Source organism: Tiliqua scincoides, chromosome 1, assembly GCF_035046505.1.
Source record: "Tiliqua scincoides isolate rTilSci1 chromosome 1, rTilSci1.hap2, whole genome shotgun sequence".
Taxonomy (NCBI): Eukaryota; Metazoa; Chordata; class Lepidosauria; order Squamata; family Scincidae; genus Tiliqua; species Tiliqua scincoides.
The window spans coordinates 171,871,972-171,892,395 of NC_089821.1; the positions used below are offsets into that span (position 1 = coordinate 171,871,972).

The 20,424-nt window shown below is 40.9% G+C and overlaps 1 protein-coding gene across 1 annotated transcript in view; it reads left to right on the forward strand.

Moving 5' to 3' along the window:
* PRIM2 (DNA primase subunit 2) overlaps positions 1–20,424 on the forward strand; it is an 87,736-nt gene that overhangs the window by 17,220 nt on the left and 50,092 nt on the right. Inside the window, exons 6-7 of the mRNA XM_066609490.1 lie at positions 7,062–7,157; positions 8,317–8,454. Coding sequence (XP_066465587.1) covers positions 7,062–7,157; positions 8,317–8,454 — 234 coding nt within the window. The remainder of the gene's footprint in view (positions 1–7,061; positions 7,158–8,316; positions 8,455–20,424) is intronic.

Here is a 20,424-nt window from a genome sequence, read left to right on the forward strand (position 1 = left end):
ATTAAGTCTACTGTTGGTACCAACATAAACATGGTTGAGGCTTATGGTAGGGAATGGAGCACATGATACAGGGTTACCCTATGATCCCTTAGCAAGGAAGGCCAAAGAAGAATGGTGCACTAATAGATTTATTGGTCCTGAACATAACTAGAAACAAAAATTAAACAATTATGATTTGTTTATATTAAATGTGGAGGCTTCATTTTTACTTTTTCCAGTGTTGATAAAGATTGTGGCAAAGGAAAGATTATAGGATACAATATTGTTAGATTTCATAGTGAATTGCATAATACTGGCACTATTTTTCAGAATTTTAGACTGAATTTTTTTTCATAAAGATAGTGTATTGCTTGAACTTTACTGGCATCTGAATTTGATGCTCGTGACAACCATTGCTAAGCAGGTGTTCATTAATCTTTCATATATATTCTTTAAACTAGATTATTTTAAAAGTATGTTGTACTGCACTACTGGGGAGGAAAAATTGTGTTCTGGAACAGTCAGTTGGAGGAGCTAATGTTCTGTAATGCAGCTGCTGGTTTGCTGTGCAGAATAAATGGGGGGGGTAGGAAAGGAAACAGAAGTCAGTGAAATTCAGTTTTTCCCCAAGTAGCTTTTTTTTTGGGGGGGGGTCATAATTTTAAAAACAGTGGCTTTGGGGAGCTTTGGTAAGCAGTGCAAATGACAGTTATTCAATTTCCTATTCTGTGTGTCAATTGTTCTGATAAAAACAGGTATCTTTCAAGTTATATCACTTTTAGACCATTTTATAGTAGAGAATAGTACTGAATGGTAGAGAAATTTATGTAAATGCCGATAATTTCAAGGAATTGAGTTATTGACTGACTTTCAGAGAAACGCAAGGGTAAATGGATTTTGAAAGTAGCTAATTTTAACTTTTAAATTTAGTGCCAAGTAACTCCTATGCTTTGACTTAACAGAGTGGTTTCTCACCAACTTGAATCACAGTAATATGATCCAAACTATGCTGGTTTTAATCAAAAGTTTTTTGTTTCAGAAATTAGAGTCTTTTGCACAACTTTTCAAGAACAGCAGCTGCTAGAATTCACCTGTTTTCAGAAATTATATGGGAGTTTGGGCTAGGGAATCTTATTTTGAGTATTAGCATTTTAATAGTTTATAGTTGGTATCCATGGGAAGTTTTGTATAGTTTTTGCTATCTTGTAGCTATGAAATGGCTGACCTGGCTAATAGAATGCACATACTGCCAAACTGCATATTTGACTTACTGCAAGTAGACTTGGAGCAGTAGACCTGGAAAATAAACAAGCATTCATATCTAATGGCTCCTGGGAACAAAAGACCATAAGATTGTAAGGATAATTGGGCTTCAAGAAAACCAGTTGCCTCAGTGGAGGGACTTCCTGGCAAGGGAAAAATGCTTCTCTATGCAATTGAATGGAAGTTGCAAAAATCAGGGCTAGATTTTTTAGGGAAAGGAAAGAGCTTGTGCTCTCTAATTACTGTGTTCTTCAAAAGCTTAGCCCAAGGGAAAGAGAACCATCTTGTTTCTTCACAGGCATCTTGGGAAGGGAAAGGAGAGGCTTTGCTCCTACATCAGGGCTGAATATTTTTGCTCCACTTGGATGTCCATGCACAAGGCTGTCTTCAAATCAGGCTCTGTATGATATGAGCTCCAAGACATATGTGCTTTCTTGCATGTGCTGGTATAAGTCTCTCTCACTGTACTGCATCAACCAGCACTAGGACAACAAATCAGCAAAAAGGATGCTTTCAAGCAATCCTAATCTCCTCCCCACTTCCGTTCCAGACACACACACCAGAAGGAAAAATATAAAAGCAAAGCAAATGCGTAAAATGACTTCATAGAAAAATGAACTAAGTAGCAAGATATTCCTTGAGAATGGAACATGTCAGCTTTTGTGTTGCTGTATAAGAAACTGGGCTTGGTGCAGCAAACCTTCCCACGTCAATAAGGGGCAAAAATTCAGGTTTTGGAGCAACTCACTCAGTGGTTGCCTTCTCAAGGTTGATTAAAGAAGTGGGGTGGAGAGGGACTCAAAGGACTGAGCTGCTTCTGAGGACTGGGTTTGTACAAAAACCTAGAATGCTTTTGTGGAGAGAAAGATTGTGCTTTTCAGCCCTGGTGATAAGAATCAGATTCTTGTTTGATTGTATGTGGAACAAATAAAGCCCGGTGTGTCTCCTACTGAATCTCCTACTTTAGTAAATTATATGAAATTGGTCCAAACATAGAATTGGATGGAAGTTTTTCCTGTATGCACCATGCAAAAACTGTTTTCATTAAACCAGTGGTTCCCAACCTTTACACAAACATTGGGACCACTGTTTGTGGGGCAGAGGAGTTTGACGGTGGTGATGGCACCTCCGGGATCATGCCACCGGAGCAAAAAAAGTGTACTTGGGGATAGCTCCTGCCCTCTGGAGGGTGTGGGGGGCCCGCACCTTCAAACATCTCCCTGACATTTGTGATTCATTTTTGGAAGTGGGTCACAATTGCATCAGGAAACCAGCTGTTCTGAGGCGTGGCTCCCCTGCATTCAGTGGAGGGCCGATGCTGCTCCAGGTTTATTTTAAAAAAGCCTTTATCTCCATGTTGGCGTGATCCCAGAGATGCTGTCCCCGTCATTACTATATTACAGCATGTCGCCACACCCTTAAGGGGGTAGCGACTGGTACCCATTGCCCTGGGGAGTCGGGGGGGCCCCATGTTGGGAAATACTGCATCAAATGAACAGAAAAGTGATCAGTTATTTTTTATAATGACAAAATATCTAAAGGAAAAATACGACTGTCACCAAATTTCTTTCCCCCCCCCAAGCATGGTGACAAATTTCAAGGACTTACTGGCTGAAATTAAACTCATAATGCAGTTCTCTTCACATTTCTACATTTGTAGTTCTGTGAGCTTAAATCAATGCATTGGTGCAAGCCATCAGAGCAGTGGTTCTCATACCGTGGGTCTGAGATCCATCAGTGGATTGTGACCGAATTTTTGTGGTTCATGAAACTGACAGCAGGTTAGGCTATATGCGTCTAGGGTTAAACAAGCTGTTACTGGGGGGGGGCACTGCTGTCCCATTACCATTTTAGCCAGACCCCTTAGCATTTCTAAATCAGGCAGCAAGCAGCCTAGGGCCTCTGAAAAGTATGAGAACCACAGCACTACAATTTTCACTTAGGATTAAAAATTTTATTGTTCCACTGCTTGGATACTGACCCAAAACGGCCTACCTCTATGTTTCCCTGTTACTAGCTTATGCTCCTTTTCTGATGAGCATTTTGTGTTTCTATTGTGTACAACTTGTATGCATTTTCTTGGCCAGGCTGTTACTGTTGGTTATCAGTGTCTTCTCTACAAACCTCAGTCCCTCATGTGAAAGTGATTTTTGTTAACTTGTTGCCTCCTCTCTCTTCTTCGCTAAGATGACTTGAACAGAGCAGTTTGTGAAGTTTTTTCAAGAACTCCAGATGTAGTTTTTTTGTGTATATGGTGTGTAAGTTTCTTCAGTTTTGTACAAGCAAAGTAATAAATGTGATTGAGAAATAACTAGTAATGGATGCCTCTTCTCCCTTCCATAAACATAATGAAAAGCTATTTGGGGACAATACACACAATGCTAATTAAGAGTTTTAATTTGTTAATTGGCTCAGTTTGATTAGAAACAGATGCTGATTATCAACAGAGAGCTAAATGGACCCTACTAAGGCAGCTTTTAGTAGCTACAATAAACTTGTGAGCATCGTTTAAAATAAAACAAAGCCATGCCTACTGCGTCATGGCTTCTTCTAATGCTGCCTTTGATAAAAAATGGGAGTGATTCACTTTAAAATCATGAGGAGGCAGTGGATAGAGTTGGCTTTGAACATGGGGAGGCCGGATGTCAGCTCAGCCATGAATGCTATTGTTGACCATGCAGCAGCTGAATTATATTTAAACTTGTTTGTCTCGCCTTTCTTGCCCATTGAGGCAACCCAAGGCAATTCCAGTAACATAAAACAAACTACAGCAGCGGTGACAGTATGGTATAAAATAACAAAGAAAATATCTAATTAAAAAGGCAGCATAAAGCAAACTAAATGCTAAATATTGTGACTGTGAAGCTACAGCTATATAACCCCTTCACCTCCTGAACATCACTTCCTTCCAAAGCCTGAATGGAATAGCCAGGTCTTAATGCATCTCCTGGAGGAGCATGTGGTGAGGTCAGCTAGCCATCCACGGGAAGGACATTCTACGAAGTTGGTGCTACCACCAATAAGGTCCTGCTAATTGATCAGTGCCCACCATGCCTCTGAAGGCAGAGGCAGCTGGAGTAAGTTGATGACCAGAGCCTGTGGTGAAGCACATATGGAAGGAGGCAATCTTAATGTTTTCAGGTTCCAAACTGTTTGGAATTTAGGCATAACCAACAGCTTGAATTGAGGCTGAAAACTAATTGATAACCAATGCAATTCATGAAGAATTATGACGATGTGATCCCACCAAGCAGCCCCAGTTCTGGCTGCTACATTTTTTATCAGTGGAAGTTTCAGAATGCTCTTCATGGGCCACCGTACATAGAACATAGATCACCAGGGAGGTGATCAGAGTGAAGGTACCTTTAGCTAGATTAGACCTTTCCAGGAGAGGCCATAACTGGTGAATTGACTGAAACGGATACAAAGTGATCCTTCTCCTCAGGGCCACTGTTACTTTCTTATCTACATCCTATGCTAATTGTAATGATAAAGTTAGGAAGGTGTTTACGGAGCTTTTGGGATGGTGAGTATAAATGCAATATGCTGTTTTTTGGATACTCCATTGGAAAGCAAGTGTGGGGTCTGGTGCCTGATGCCCACAGCATCCTAGTCGCTTGAAACCATCACAGTGAGGTATTCTGTGGCCATCAACTGGACAGTGCCTGGTGATAGCCTTGGGGAAGACACCAGCAGCTGCCAGACAGCAAGGCAAGGTGGGGAGAAAGGAGGATTAAGAGGAAGTAGTCAGATGTGAAGAAAAGAGGCATAGAAATGGGAGGGAGGAAAAGGAAGCCCAGGAAAGGAGTGGAAAGAAAGAAGGCACCCCACACAGTGTTAGACTGGAAGGACAGAGCAGCGACCCCAGATGGGGGGGAAAAGGAAAGGGAAGAAGGGCTGGGGAAGAGTATATGGGGGAGGAAAAGTGGGGTTTGGACCTTGTCTTTGTCCCGAGGCTTAGTCAGGGAAGCTCTTCCCTCCCCTCCCAAGCAGGAGCAAGGTGTGAGCCCCACAGGAAGGGATTTGAGGAAGAACCTAGCCAATCACATGGCACAAAGACCCCTGAGCCTTTTCAGTGAAGATTTAGCCCCTGCCCAGCCAGAGCCCTAATTAAGACATCATCACTGTATCCATCAATTGCCTATTACATTTGCACCTTGAAGAAGATCTTTATAGTTGAAGGATGGCGACAGTGAAAATGTACACACAAGTCCATGACCATCCCCTTTTGGAATAGACTGACTGCATCTCTGGGCCCTGAAGCTGTCCTGTTCGTTGTTAAGACTTCTTAATAAGCCCCTTTGAGCAACACCTTGTTTTTCTGTAGTCTGTCATGCTTATGGGAAAAGGCCCTGGTGCAACCAAATGTTGTATGCCAAACCCTATGACGTGGACCTGCCCCCTTGGGATGACACTGTGGGTGCAGAAGCAGCCCCACCTCAATAGGAATTAAATCAGCATGACTCTTTTTCTTGTGGTGTAAGTAGCAAGTGCAAAAAGACCACGAATGATACTGGTATGGCTCTTCTAAGCTTCGACCTAGAGATACACCACTCAAAGGATGCTCAAAGTCTGCCTTACTGCTGTGGAAAAGCTTGTGGGCTGTATAGAGAAAAAAAATCTTTGGATGGCCCATTACGTAGCCCATTGTTAGTATGAAGTCTGCATTCCTTCTCAGCCTTTCACAAACTCAGTCTTTTTTATGCCTTGCTTGGGGCATGAGACAGTGTACTAGCCCGGTTGCTTACATATAGCAATATTAGTAGATGTTGAAACGACTTGCTCCTACGCAAGAGTTATTAACCAGTGCAGAGTTGTGTTGGGCTAGGGAAGGAAAGAGTTGACCACTCTTCCCCATGAGATTAGTGGTAACGATAACAAGGGATGAAAACCATAGGCGTCTGTCAGTTTTTTGAGGTTGTATATCTCTATTTTCTTATCTAAATCAGGTTTGTCAAATATCTGTAAGAAAAGTCTAGAGCCCTTTAGATGCTAGTAGAAAAGCAAACAAGGAAGATCTACTATGGCAGCAGATGAAGCAAGGAGAGAAGCATGACTTCAGCAGTTGCAGCAATGCAAAAAGATAGTAACTTAAAAATACTCAGAATTGCACACCAACAGGTTATTGCAATAATTCCTGCACTTTATTCACAATGACAAATTTCTTTGAATCACAATTGTATTGTACATTACTGTGACACAAAACTGCCTCTTAATTACTCATGTTCTTGTGATTAACCTTAATGTGGTCTGCTGGAATGATGAAAATTAATTTATGGTGGGGCTGTGGCCTGATTATGATCACCCTGGAGAGTTGAGAACAACTTGGGAACACTCTATTAAGCCTAAAATGCTCTAACCTGTGTCAGCCTAGATCCTGTGTTCTGCTTAACCTGAGTATAAAGATCCTTCAAAATGTGAGCCTTATACATGAGAAAGCGCATACCCAAAAGCTTAATTCTGAAGATGGATAAGATAATACGTATCTATTTGGATACGTAAATATTCATTTGGAATACTGAAGAGAAAAGAAAATACCACTTTTAATGTTATGTGCAAGATTGTTTCTATTTTATGCTTTACCTACAGTACCTAGCTCACATTGACCATACCTCTTCTTTTTCACCTGAGCCATGCTTTTTGGTTATTTCATGCCCCTATTTCTTTAATAATGTATTTGACTTTCACATTTTCATGAGGATTTGCTTAGGTGTCTGTTTTGTTTTTTCCACAGTCGTCTCTTCACTTAAAACTCTTCTTAAAACTTTAACTAAAAGCTCTTTTTAGCAACTGAAAAAATGTAGCTACTTTTATTTTAGGTGACAGAAGACAAAAAAGAAGAACTGAAAATAAAATTACAAAATTCAACTCCTGGTTTTAGTGTTTCTAAAGTAGAAACAAATGTGTTCTATAAGGTAAGCAAATGGATAGATGTATTTTTTACTGTCCTTCATAGCGTTAAGTTTCGCCACTTAAGTGAATAGTGCTGTAGTTTCATATTCTGATACAGGTGTGCCCCTATATCCATAGGAGAACTGTTCCATGAACCCCCCACGGACATGGAAATTATGGATATGGGGGATTCCTGTTTCCATGACCCCACCCTCACATGCCCCCTGTGCGCCCATTAACTTGCTTTACAGGCTTGCCTCAAGCAGCAAAACTGGAGTAACTTCTTGCTTAACCAGGTCACTATAAGCTTACATGCTTATAGCGATGTTCAGGCTGCCTCCTGGCAGCCTAGATGCTTGAAAAAAACTAGATCAAGCTTAACTGCTTCCCATTAAGCTCAATCTAGTTTTCTTCCAAAGCGTTTTGTTGGGGTAAGTCTGTAAAGCAAGTTAAGTCAAGTCAAGCAAGTTAATGGGCATGCCCCCACCCCCCACATCCACAGATAATTGAAACCGTGTGGATATGGGTCCCTGCCTGGTCTTTTATCTGATGTTCTGGTGTAAAAGACTCATTGTAAAGGAAATAGTGGTTGATTAGGCTTTACGGATGTTAATCTTAACCTAGCAATACCTTATTCCGGCAGTTCCTAAACTTACCAGAGTCATAGTTCCCTTCTTTGATGGCAGCCGCCTCTTCTGGCTCTCCTGGGCACTGCCATTTTGGATCTTGTGAGAAACGCCACTGGGAAGTGTGTGTGAGATTGTTCCAGGCATGTGAATAGCTCAAGTTGTGTAGGTTCTTCCCATCCAACGGGTTCTTTTCCTCCAAAAGAAGAGTCTTTCTCGAAAATTGATGATTCCTGACAAAATGTGATTTATCAGGTTGCATTTTTTCAGTAAATAGCGCCAATTTCAAGCATGTATTTTTATGAAGTGAAGAAACAGTTATTTTTAAGGGGGAAGCATCTAATACGGGAAAGGAATGTCACATCAGGATTCAAGTTGTAGATTCATTCTGTAATTGGTGAGAGCTGATACAAGTTCCATGTTACGTCCCTTTAGTTGTAACTTGTTTCTTTCACCAGGTTTTTATCTTTTTGGTTAATTTGGTTTCTGTGTAATTGGATGCTGGCCCTGATTGTCCTCAGAATTTGTCTGCTTTCTTTTTCTTTTCCAAATTCAGGTTTCTTTTCCTGATGCTGTGGATTTAGTTCGTGCAAGAAAAGTTTACTTTCATGATGGCTATGCCTATGTACCTCAGTGTGAAATTGTTGCCATTGTCCTGAACAATTTCAGAACCAAACTATCAAAAGCCCTGGCGGTAAGCCTCTTCACTCTTAATTTGCCCTGTGCTGTATGATCCTTTTGTTTTTAGTTTGTAAATGGAAACATTGCAACCGGAGGGGAAAAGCTGATCGGAGTAGGGCATGGATTTTAGTGTATAGCTTTATAGTAGGGATTTAGCTTATAGGATTTGAGTAGTATTTCAACTTTATAAACTCCTTATCCCCATTAAGTAACTCTTCACCTTTACTGTACAATGTAAAATTGGACCCTTTCTGCTAGAGGTGATATTGGGATTTTGCAGTCATTTTCTGTGAAAGATAATGCAGTATGATTCTTATTGTCAACTAATTTTTATTCTAGTCTACTTCATAGTAACTTTAGGTAGGAGTAGAAAAACAGTGATAGTAGTAATAGTATTTGGCTATTATGTTAAATACTGGGAACCCTCTGTAATTTTTTAATTTGAATTTTAACCCCATCATTGGCTCGATGACATGTTAATGATCAAGGCTGTTTATTCAGAGAGGTTCCAAGTCTCTTTAAACTACAAAGGCATAAGTCTGATAATATGAAAAATAAATAAGCTTCTCATTTATTTTTAGCTGATAAGATGAAATATTGAGATGTCACCCCTGGTTTTCCCTACTACCGCATGCAGCTGCATGCTATGGGAGGCAGGATCAGAAGGGTTTGGAGGGGAAAGGGAAATTATTTTCCTTGACCCTTCCATAAGACTCTTGATCACCAGTGGGTCCCCTCGGTCCTGTGCCAACTCTTTAGCAGGCACAAGTCCAAAGAGACAAAGGGCGGCATGGCGGCTCCGGAGGAAATAGCATCCAGCTTCAGTCATCCATGTCATGTGTCGCCCTTGCTGCCACTGTCATGCCCCCAGCCCTCCCCCATTTCCCCCCATTATGCTCATCCCCCTCCCCATTATGCCCCCATTGGCAACTCACTGAGGCTGGCAGAATTTCTACCTGCAACTATCAAGCGTGGGGTGCACTTACTATGCCTGCCAGTGGCCTGGAAATACGTGGCTAAGCATGCTTCTGTAAAGGCATTCATGATGCTGTGAAGTGTGGTCTGCTGTTAGAATGCTAGTTGCAGCAGTGGACCCAGCACATTGGATTGGGCTGTGATTTTTTTATGTTGAGAATTGGAGGATTTTGTTGTCCAGCGTGATCCCAGTGTACCAGTCATTACAAATTTCATGCTTAATGTGTAATCTCCGTAGAGCTTACTATTGTTTAACTGCTTTTATAGGAGGAAAGTCCTCTTTTGCATCCGAATATGCTTTCTCACTGTCCTAAAAATCCATTAAAAAAAAAAAACTTATCAGTGGTGGCTAACACTGAACAGTGTTGCCGGTATTTTGACACATTTTTTTTAGTGTTTGAGAACTGTAGGTACATCTCCCCCAACCCAAATTTTCCTCCTTTTCCATCTAAGTAGGGCATGTTTTCAGCCGTTGTTTTGACATTTTTAATAGCTCTGACTGAATCCTTTCTGGCTTGTCAATGATATCCTTAAATGTAGTTCCCAGAAACTCAGAGTCAGCAGCTCTAAATGTCTGAGAGTTATAAAAACAGAACTTCTCTTACAAGAGAAAATGGTGTAGGTTATTTGTGTTATTACAGTATCATTGTTGACTCATGCTCAGTTCACTGTTAAAACCATTGTTATTCACAGAGGTGCTACAGTCTTGTCAGTAATCCTTAATCATAATTTGTGCAACTCTTCCCTATGTGTAGCAGTTTGCTTTTGTTGATTTAAAAAAAAAACTTGTCATCAGCCCAGTTTTTCATTGAAGTAATCTTGAATTTTTACATCTATCCTCCCTAGTTTTATCTGTGATTTTGATTGCTTCCTTTTTGCACACGCACATGTGCCTGCGTGTGTGTGTGTGTGTGTGTTTAAAAAAGTGAAAACACATTATGGTGGGAGTATTTAACTTTTTAAAACGGTAGTTTCGGAAGACTCATTACTTCTTGCTCTTCTTGCATTAATGGCTTTAAAACTCCCTAACACTGGGAGAAGTAGGTGAGATGGTTCCTAAAATGTGAGAAGCCATAATGGAAAGTTCAAATCAATATAACTATTTTCCTGTGTTTGCATTAATAGAACTGGCTTTACTTGCTCATTTTCAAGGTCACTCTTGTTCTTGGAGTTTCTTTACTTTAATAGGTTTCTTTGTGGTTCAGAATTAACTCATTCCTTCAGACATAAGACTTGATCTATGCTAATATAGCATAGTGATTAAGAATCTGAGCTATGAATTGGGAAATCCCCAGTTGAGATGTTGTCTCTCCTGAACCCACTTGGTAGTTTTTTGTTTTTGTTTTTAAAAACCACTACCTCTCAGCCTTGACCTTCCATCTAGGCTGTGTTATTGTCCCAATTTTTCAGAATTTTGTAAGGATTATAATATAATAATGTATGTGTGATGAATCCCCCTGTTTCCAAGGGTTTTTTCCTATTAAGCTGCTAGTCTAGTAAGGGGAAAGTGGGGAGTAGCAAGGAAGCCACTAGAAGCTACTCCTCTTGGTCAGCTAACCTTTTCCCAGCAGCCCCTCTCCCTAAAAAAAAGTTGGTTAGTATTCAAATGCACTAAACCAGCAGTTCCCAAAGTCCAAGTGTTGACAGGGGAGGCCCTGATGGCCTTGCAGCGATCATGCTGCTGTACGGACCCTAGGGGTTTTTACACTTACCTGGGGGGTTGTACTGGCCTCTGGTAGGGTCCAGCAAGCTCAGAATCCTCTCTGTGAGCCTTCTTGTGGCTGCACAGAGCTCTGATTGGAGTCCACTTGTGGTTTTTGGAGTTCCAAAAACCAGACGTGGACTCCAGTTGGTGATTGGAGCTCTGTGCAACTGCAGGGGAACTCACAGAGGAGGCTGTGAGCCTCCTGGACTCTGCTGGCCAGCGTGAGCCCTCAGGTAAATATAAAAGCCCCTGGGTCCCTACAGTGCCACAATCACTGTGGCACCGGCAGTGGCCCATTTCCAGTTCCCCTGGTGGGTAGTGACCCACCAGTTTGGGAATTACTGCACTAAACAAATGCTGCTGTTATATCATCAACTACAGTTTGACCATAGTTGCCTATCAAAGGGGGGCAGTTTTTTGGCCTGGATATCATGATATAATTAAGACTATATGTAAAGAAGTTTGGTAGGTAATTTCTGAATTATTGTTCATCAGTGTATCATTGCATGTGTATAAGTATCAAAGTACTGCACTTAAGATTCAAATTTTAAAAAAAATGATTTAGACTTGCAAACTCAATTCTACAATTTCTGAAACTCTTTCAGAACTACATTTATTTATAGCTGGAAAGTTCTTGCTGCACAGCATTGCTTTCCTTGACACATGAATGCCCTGAAACACAACAGATTTTATATAAATTGCCTACTTGTGTTGAGAAGACATCAGCAGGTTCTAGTTGCTAGGAAACTGCAGAACACTTCTTTGGTGCTTTTAAACTCTTTGGCAATTTTATTCAGCAAAACTGTATGTGTAGATTACAGCAGCTCTTATCGATTTCTGTGTTTAAATTTTGAACAGTGCAACCTGTGTATCTAAAAAGTCTCGAGGTGTGGCAGGTTAATCTCTCACATAGTTTTAGGTACAGTAAAAATGTATACATTTTTGATGTTTGGTTTTCTTGAATGCAACTAAACGTGTGAATATAAATGTGTGTATGTGTTTCTTTTTAGAAATATATATTCTGTACTTTTAGCACTATTGGTTTCAAGAAAGCCTAGACAGGTCTAGTCAGAAATAAGTCCCACTGTGTTTATTGGGGCCTACTCCCAGGAAAGTGTGCATAGGATTGTAGCCTGAAACAGTTAAGAATTGTGAATAAATAAATCAAGAAACTTGGAAACGTTAAATATAGTGATTAAAAACAAATGTCCAGAGTTTCAAAGTGAGGCCAAGACGTGATAGGTGTTCTAGTAAGTAAATTGATACCACAATTTACATAAGAACATAAGAACATAAGAACAGCCCCACTGGATCAGGCCATAGGCCCATCTAGTCCAGCTTCCTGTATCTCACAGCGGCCCACCAAATGCCCCAGGGAGCACACCAGATAACAAGAGACCTCATCCTGGTGCCCTCCCCTACATCTGGCATTCTGACTTAACCCATTCCTAAAATCAGGAGGTTGCGCATACTCATCATGGCTTGTACCCCATAATGGATTTTTCCTCCAGAAACTCGTCCAATCCCCTTTTAAAGGCGTCTAGGCTAGACGCCAGCACCACATCCTGTGGCAAGGAGTTCCATAGACCGACCACATGCTGAGTAAAGAAATATTTTCTTTTGTCTGTCCTAACCCGCCCAACACTCAATTTTAGTGGATGTCCCCTGGTTCTGGTATTATTTACTTAGATAATACACTAGATGGACTAGGGGACAAGGGATACATTGGTCTGGTTCAGATTTATTTTAGTGTTGAGTCATTGGGCCATTGTTAAATGCAATAGATGGTACCTGAAAGCCCACAAACTGTATGTAGCTGGATCACAGGTTATGTGGGTTCTATAGTATAGCTTTTCTGCTTCCATGTAGGAAAGCTATCGTATTTTTCGCTCCATAAGACGCACTTTTTCCCCCCAAAAAAGTGGGGGAAAAGTGCGCGCGTCTTATGGAGCGAATACTGCGCAAAAAACAAAAACAAAACACAACTCCGCCCCTGGCCCCGCCCCCTGCCCGCTCTGGCTCGGCTCCGCTTCCCAGGAAAGCGTGGGTGGGGTGGCAGTCTCGCTGCCCAATCCTGTGCATGCCTACTCTGAAGTAAGTCCCATTAGAGTCAGGGGGGCTTACTCCCAGGAAAGCCTCTCCCCGCCCCCCAAGCCTGGAGCATCACATCCTCTCTCCCCCCAAGCCTGGAGCATCACAGCTTTTCTCTTCCGCCCCCCAAGCCTAGAGCATCACAGACTCTTCCCTCCCCCCAAGCCTGGAGCATCACAACTTCTCTGCAACACAAACACTTTCCCCCTCCCTCTCACACACAGGCTGCCCCCTTCACTTACACACACAGATGCTCTGCCCCCCCCACTCACACAGCAGGGGAGGGGCACTTTCACTCACCTCATCCAGCATCTGAATGTAAGCGCCCCCCCCCCATCACAAAGAAAAAACTGTCTCCTTGGTCAGAATGCCAGTGTTTGCTTATTGCACAAGCCCCAGGTAAGGCTCGGTTCTCACCATAAATCCAGAGGTTTGTTGTGTCTTGAGAATTCAAGTTGTGGTTGGACTTTCCACTTGTTCATTTGTATTGGAATCACGGAAGAACTGGCGAGGAGGTAGATGTGGTGTCAGCAGTGGCCCCTTTAAGGGTAAGGCCTGGGCATCCAGCAGAGTGTGCTGCACAGCTGCAGCCACTGGAAGGCAATAGGGCCCTCAGGGATATAAGGAGTACCAGAGGCAGAAAGGGTTTGTGGGTTTTGAAGGAGTGCAGGTTGGAGGTAGGGGAGGAGACTGACTGGGTTTATTGAATTTGGAATCTGACTGTGGATTGTGACTGGACTTGGATACCCTGATGGATTTGACTGACCTACCTGGAACCTGACCTTGGACTGTAATTTGGCTTATTGGCTCTGATTTGGTAACTCTGATTGATGGGATTGATTTACTTGGCATCTGTGGACTGGAACTGGACTCACTTTTGCTTGCTGCACTGGTGAGTTGCACAAGAGGGACTGATCAGCCTTAAGCGGGCATGAGGCCCAGTGGATTGGAATTTAGCAGAACATCATTGTAGCAGAAAGATAATGTGATCCCCTATTTGTGTGCACCTGCTTTTGTGATCTTCATAAATTCTGACTCCAGCTATGATGAGTTCTTGGGGTTTCCAGAAAACTAGAGTATTCAAACCTTTAAGTCTCTCCATTTGTTAATGACAGTGATAATGGTTCTTAATGCCACTGTTGACTGCTGTTCAGTTTACATGGTTCAAATGTTATTCTGTTATAGTTTATTAAATATTTTATTACACTATTTGGTTCAGAATATTTTTTTCCTTGTTTTCCTCCTCTAAAAACGAGGTGCGTCTTATGGTCAGGTGCGTCTTATGGAGCGAAAAATACGGCATATTGCAGACAGGCATCTACAAACATTTTTATCCCCCACAACCATCATTGGATTGTATACCACTTTCAAAGAAATATTTACTTAAGGTAAAACAAAACTTCCTGACCCTATTACCTATAGAGGGAAGTTCATTGAAGTGTTTACTGAAAGCTTGGATTCCAAGGCAGCTTCAGCAGGATTTCCTTTTTCATTGTCTCTAAATCCTGGTGGGATCAGATAAAGATCCTGTCCCCCACCCTCAAGTTTAGTGGGAAGTACCCAACCCAAAGGCAAAGGGGCAATTGCTACTACCAGCTAGGTTGGTAGACCTCCGGAGAGCACCTAGCTTAGATTAATCTGCATGCATTGTAAATTTGGGTTTAAATTCCAAAATAAACTTGGATCTGATTGGTTTACTCAGTGCCAATTTCCACAGCAGTGGAAGCTAGCCATCTCCCCGACTGGTTGTGAATATAAATGATTATGAAGCACATATGTCCTACATAAAGCTTAAAGTCTCTAATTGGTTTTGGTGCTTAGAGGGGAAACACTGTTCTTTCCTTTTGTGAAAAGTGTATTTTTTTTTACCCCTTTGTCAAGGATTCACACTTGTAAACACCATCTATCATTGTAACTCCCTCCAGCAAATTTTATTTGGAATTGGGAGGGGGAGGTATGCAATTTTGTGCAAGTGGTATTCAATAATATTTGATCCCCCAAAGTTTCAAACTGTGAAGAAGAAGGCTTTGTGTTATAGCATTAATATCTGAAAATTATGATTAATGAGGGTCTTGTCACTTGCGATTCGTTTCAGGTATTGAGTTCTGAGTGTTAACCCAAAGTAATTCCCTGTAACATAAATGGATGATTTTTATAATATGCATATACAAGGTTAGTAAGGTAATAACTTTGACAGTGCAGTGTAAAACACGATTAAAATGACTTTGTCCTCTAGATGCTTCATGCTGTAGTGTGGCAGGAAAGTGCTTTCATTTTAGTATAATTTCATTTAATGTCTTCCCATTATTTTTGTGTCATTTATTATTTTCCCCACTTGTATTACTATGGAGCAGTTACAAGATGTTTGGCACTGCTTGAAGTTCAAGGTACTTAACAATATTTCTGTGAAATATTTTTAACAGTTTCAGTCACTCTAGTGGAGTGCATAAATATTATTTCTTGCAAGGATATTGTCACCACGCTTAGTAATATCTGGAGTCAATTTGCTTGGGCAGAAGTTGAATGACCACACTAAAACCACATTCCACCAAATATGATGATGGAAATGCAACAGGGAGCTTTTTAACCTCTGTCCATAGGACAGGATAGCAACCAGAAATTTTCTTCTATAACCAAAACTCTCTTGATATGATTACTTAAACGTTGGCTTTGGCATAGTATCATTTTGTAGCTCAGGCCCTGCATTATCCCAACTTCCTCAGAATCTGAAAATGGATTTTTCACCCAATCTGGAATTTCCATTGATAAAAGATTCTCAAATAGCTCAAATATAACTTCATGCAGCATTTCCAAATAATTGCAGAAAACCTGCTGACCATCATCTTGTATCCTGCCTTTCTCTTCTTGCTCAGGCAGGCTTGGTAATTGACGTAGCTCACAATGACTCTGTACTGAATAGAGTTAATTCTGAAATTAATGTAGAGATGACAGATTTTGACCATAAATAAGATTGATCTCCTTTCCTTGCAACTGCAAATTCATTTCATTGAACTTTGCAAATATTTCTGATAAATGGTGTCATGATTGAGGAAAACATTAACACCTTCAAAAAAACTCCACAACAAAAAGGTTGTAAAAGTGTCTCATACAGTTGCCTTTATTTAGCCAACAAGCTTCAGTACGAAGCAGCAAACGTTCCAAATCTTCATTGCAGAGCTCCCTGACTAGTTGATCTTGGAGAGTATGGGCTTTAATTTTATTCACTGCAATAATGACAGTGTGAAATGACTTGTGCAGGCAATCACCGAGGATTTTTGGACCCTGATGTTGGCAATGAATGACACAGTGAATGCTGCTTTTATCAAGTAAGCAGCACACGCATGGTAGCGACCAGTCATTGATGGTGCTCCATCAGCTGCACAAGTAAGTATGCTAGTAGTAGGAATTTCATTGTCTTTGTAGAACTACTCAACAACACAAAATATTGACTCTTATGTTCTTAGTATGTTCTTAGTTGTCTGGTAAATAACAACTCTTGAGCCAAACTGTCGTTGTTGATAAAGTACATGTAAGCGAAAAACAAAGATTCTTTGTCTGGCAATATTGCCCTGTCCAGCTGTAGTGCAAATTCTCTTGTCCTTGGTATACTGCACAATGTATCTTCTGCATCGTTAGTCATTTCACCTCTGCATCTTTGCACTGAATTGTTGCTGAGAGGAATCATCTTAATTATATCATGTGTTGACTTATGCAAAACAGGACTCACTAACTGCAGGAAGGATCAGTTCTTCACCGGTTGTAGGTGGCTTTCCAGTCTTATCAATCAACCATGAAATGTTGCATGATGCACACAACCATCAGTGCTTTGTTGTGAACATTGCAAAACAGTGTTTGCTGACATGAAGTAATTGAAGAAAAGTTAAGTTCTTGACTGCCTTATCAGGTTGTGCCTTCTTCAAATGTCCCATCAGTCTGGAAGGCATTGTTGTGTCCTTAGAAAAGAGCTTTTCACGTATTGGCATGTTGGCAGCTGCTGCTTTGTTGGTGCTTGGAGAAATCCATACTTCAAATTCCAAGCGATATTCTACATTTCTTCTTTGTCATTGAACAGAAATGACAGAAGCAGAAAAATCAAATAGCTCAATCCTATGCTTCCCTTCCCCTGCTGATGTGGCAATGCCAAAATGGCTACCACTGCATCCTGAGGAGGGAGGCATATGTGGATGTCTCTTCTGGGTAAGGGAACATTCATTCCCTTTGCAGAATGGAGGAGTGTACTCAGACCTGTGCTAGTGAATTCATTGGCTCAGTTCCACGTGAATCTGTGCCATGGGATCGGGTCCAGGACAGCTGCTGCCTCTGCCAGACCCGCCCCCTTCGTGAACCCAGTTCACCCTTTTCACTCCCATCGTCTCCTTATTCCGGTCTTTCCCACTCCATCCAGCCTCCATGATGTCCTACTTACCTCAGCGGGTCCTTGTAGATGCTCCAAAGTGCATAGGAAGGCTCCAGCCTTCCTGCAGAGTGCTATTCTGTGCAGTTCCAGAGTGCCTTTTACAGCAGTCACTTCTACTGGAATGTGTGTTCCACTGGTTGCTGGGCCCAAGAGAATTGGGCCAAAAGAGATAGAAACTCATATGGTGACAACAGTTTCTCAAAACTCAGTATATGGGTCTGACTAGAACTCTGTTGTCATATCTACTAAAAATTCCAATAATTTCCACCAAATTTCATCACTATGCAGAGGCAGAATCTTGGAGTGCCATTTTCCAACATAGTGCCATTATTCCAGTGTCCCCATCTCCATCACCTTGCCTCTTAGTGTCCCTCAGGTAACCCCAATGCCTCCAAAGGGACAGTACCCACCCACTTTGGGAACCACAGTTTTGAATTCTTGTTCCTTTTGGGCCTGTGTTTCAAACAATCTTTTCTCCCCCTGGATATAGTATATCAAGATGTGTTGTTTCAGCTATTTCATTGGGCTGTAGACACAACTAACAACTTAGAAGCTATTAACGAATATGTTTTCTAGAACTGTTGTATAATGCCATCTGTTGTACACAACCTATTGCAATTCTAATGGAGTTGTTTGTGTTAACCATCTATTTTTAACCAGTGAAAGTGTTTACAGATGGCAAGTTGTTAAAGAACAAAGTACTACTTTTTGCTACATAGCTACTTGTGGTTTTTTTTATTGGTTTTGCTATAGCATTGCACTGGTTGGGTTTATCATTCTGAACTTACTGTTAAGTTTTAGATATATTAGTGGTTTATTTGGTTTGCTTGTTCGTTTAAAGCAAGTATTAGTTAACCATTAATTTGAAAAGTACGAGGTACAAAAAAACATGCTTGTTGCAGACCAAATAAATGAATAAAGAGGTGTACGCCAACATCATACATTTCTGCTATTTCTAACCATATTGTAGAGTTCCTGCAGTCTGATATGTGGAGAACTCTGGTGTACTAAAACAGATGTGGGAGTAAAATTTAGCATAAATACCTTTTGTTTATTTTAGCCTTACTGAATTGCATCAGTGCACTCCTTCATGTTACAAAGTAACTTTTCACTTTTCTAACTATTGGAATAATTGCATCATTTTTGAGAGTTCTTAAGCACAATTCTACCTAAACCCTACCAATTCTATACAAGTTTAGTCAGAAGTATATCTCATTGTATTCACTGGGTTACACTCCACTGTGTACAGACTTGCATCACTTAACAACCTTCCGCCTAATGACGGGCCTAATATATGATGGTGATCAAAGCACAATCAAGAAGCTCTAGCATAACCAGTCAAGTCTCTAGTAGCCTGCAGAGCAAGTATCTGTTTACACAACCAAGAAAAGTCTCTGAATGAGGAACCAGATCTCCCATAGCCTGCAGCAGATTGTCTGTTTACACAACAAACAAGAGGCTCTTAATGCAAAGAAGAGGCTCTTAATGAGACAGGTAGCCTTTGCAGTGTGTGTCTGGCATGGAGTGTCTGTTTACACAACAAAGGCACTAGATGGGGCTGAATGTTGGCATAATGACCTAATTGAATAAGGACAGGGATCGGAAAATGTATCAAGTGATGCAAACCTGTATAGGATTGCAGCTTGAGGCTTATCATGATTTCTGCTGCATTGTTCTTTCTGGTGGGACTCTGGAACATCTTTTTGATGTTTGTCAGCTTAAGTGCGTACTTTAAAGCTGCCTGCTCATACACAGTGCCATTACCTCTTCAGCATTTTCACATATCTGTTCCTTAGGTTAACTGGATAACTGCTTTTAATATGTAGATGTTATTAAAAGTGGTACAGTACTTGCAATTGTCACCTGATTACCTCTCAGCTTAGAGCCAGAAAGCGAGAATGACTTCATAAAATGAAACAAAAAAAGTGTATGCATTGTATTTTCTTTAGCGAAACCAATTTATGTCCTGAATCAAACGCTGCTTATGGAATTGATGTTTGTACATGTTTATATCCCCCTATTTCCATTCTAATGACATGTAAATGCAAGTACCCCATGATATTTTACACTACATTGGTTCAGTGATTTATTAGTGAATTGTGTACTTGAGCTGACTGAATGCAAAACATATTAGATCCAACCTGGGAGGTGTGCGAACAATTTCTCCTCCCGTTTTCAAGGCTTTCCTTTATTGAAAAACAGCCAAGTTATTGAAGGAGGCTTTATAGAAGGCTTTGTGTATAATGCTGCATGAGTGGAGACTGCCACTTAAGCTTTGCTGCTTGAGAGCTACTTTGTTTTAAAGATGAACCTGCAGCACAGCAATTTTAAAGTGCAAAATTAATTTCCCAAAGCAGTATGCCATGTCCTCCAGTCCCCCACCGCCTTCTCTACTTTCTTATGTAGAATATAAGGTAGAACCAATGAAAACCATCCTTTGCTTTATTATTAAGCATAAACATGTTAATGAGGAAAGAAATTTTGTCCACTGAGTTATAATGCAGTAATGTAAACTTCTTAAAGCTCTAAACTGAGTCTTCCAAAGACCGATCTATATATGTCCATACCTGAGAGTGGTTGTGAACTACAGACCCCCTTTAGTTGTCTAGACACACTGGACTTCTGTTTCTTTGCACAGATCAGCAACTCCTCTCAAACACGAGAGGCCATTAGGAAATTCCTCATATTAAAAAAAAAAATGGTGTGTCAAGCAGTGTGCAGGCTTCTGTTATAAATTATTATTTTAAAGAGATCAAGAGGCATCCTTATGTAGACCTATGGGTTGTGACCAGTGT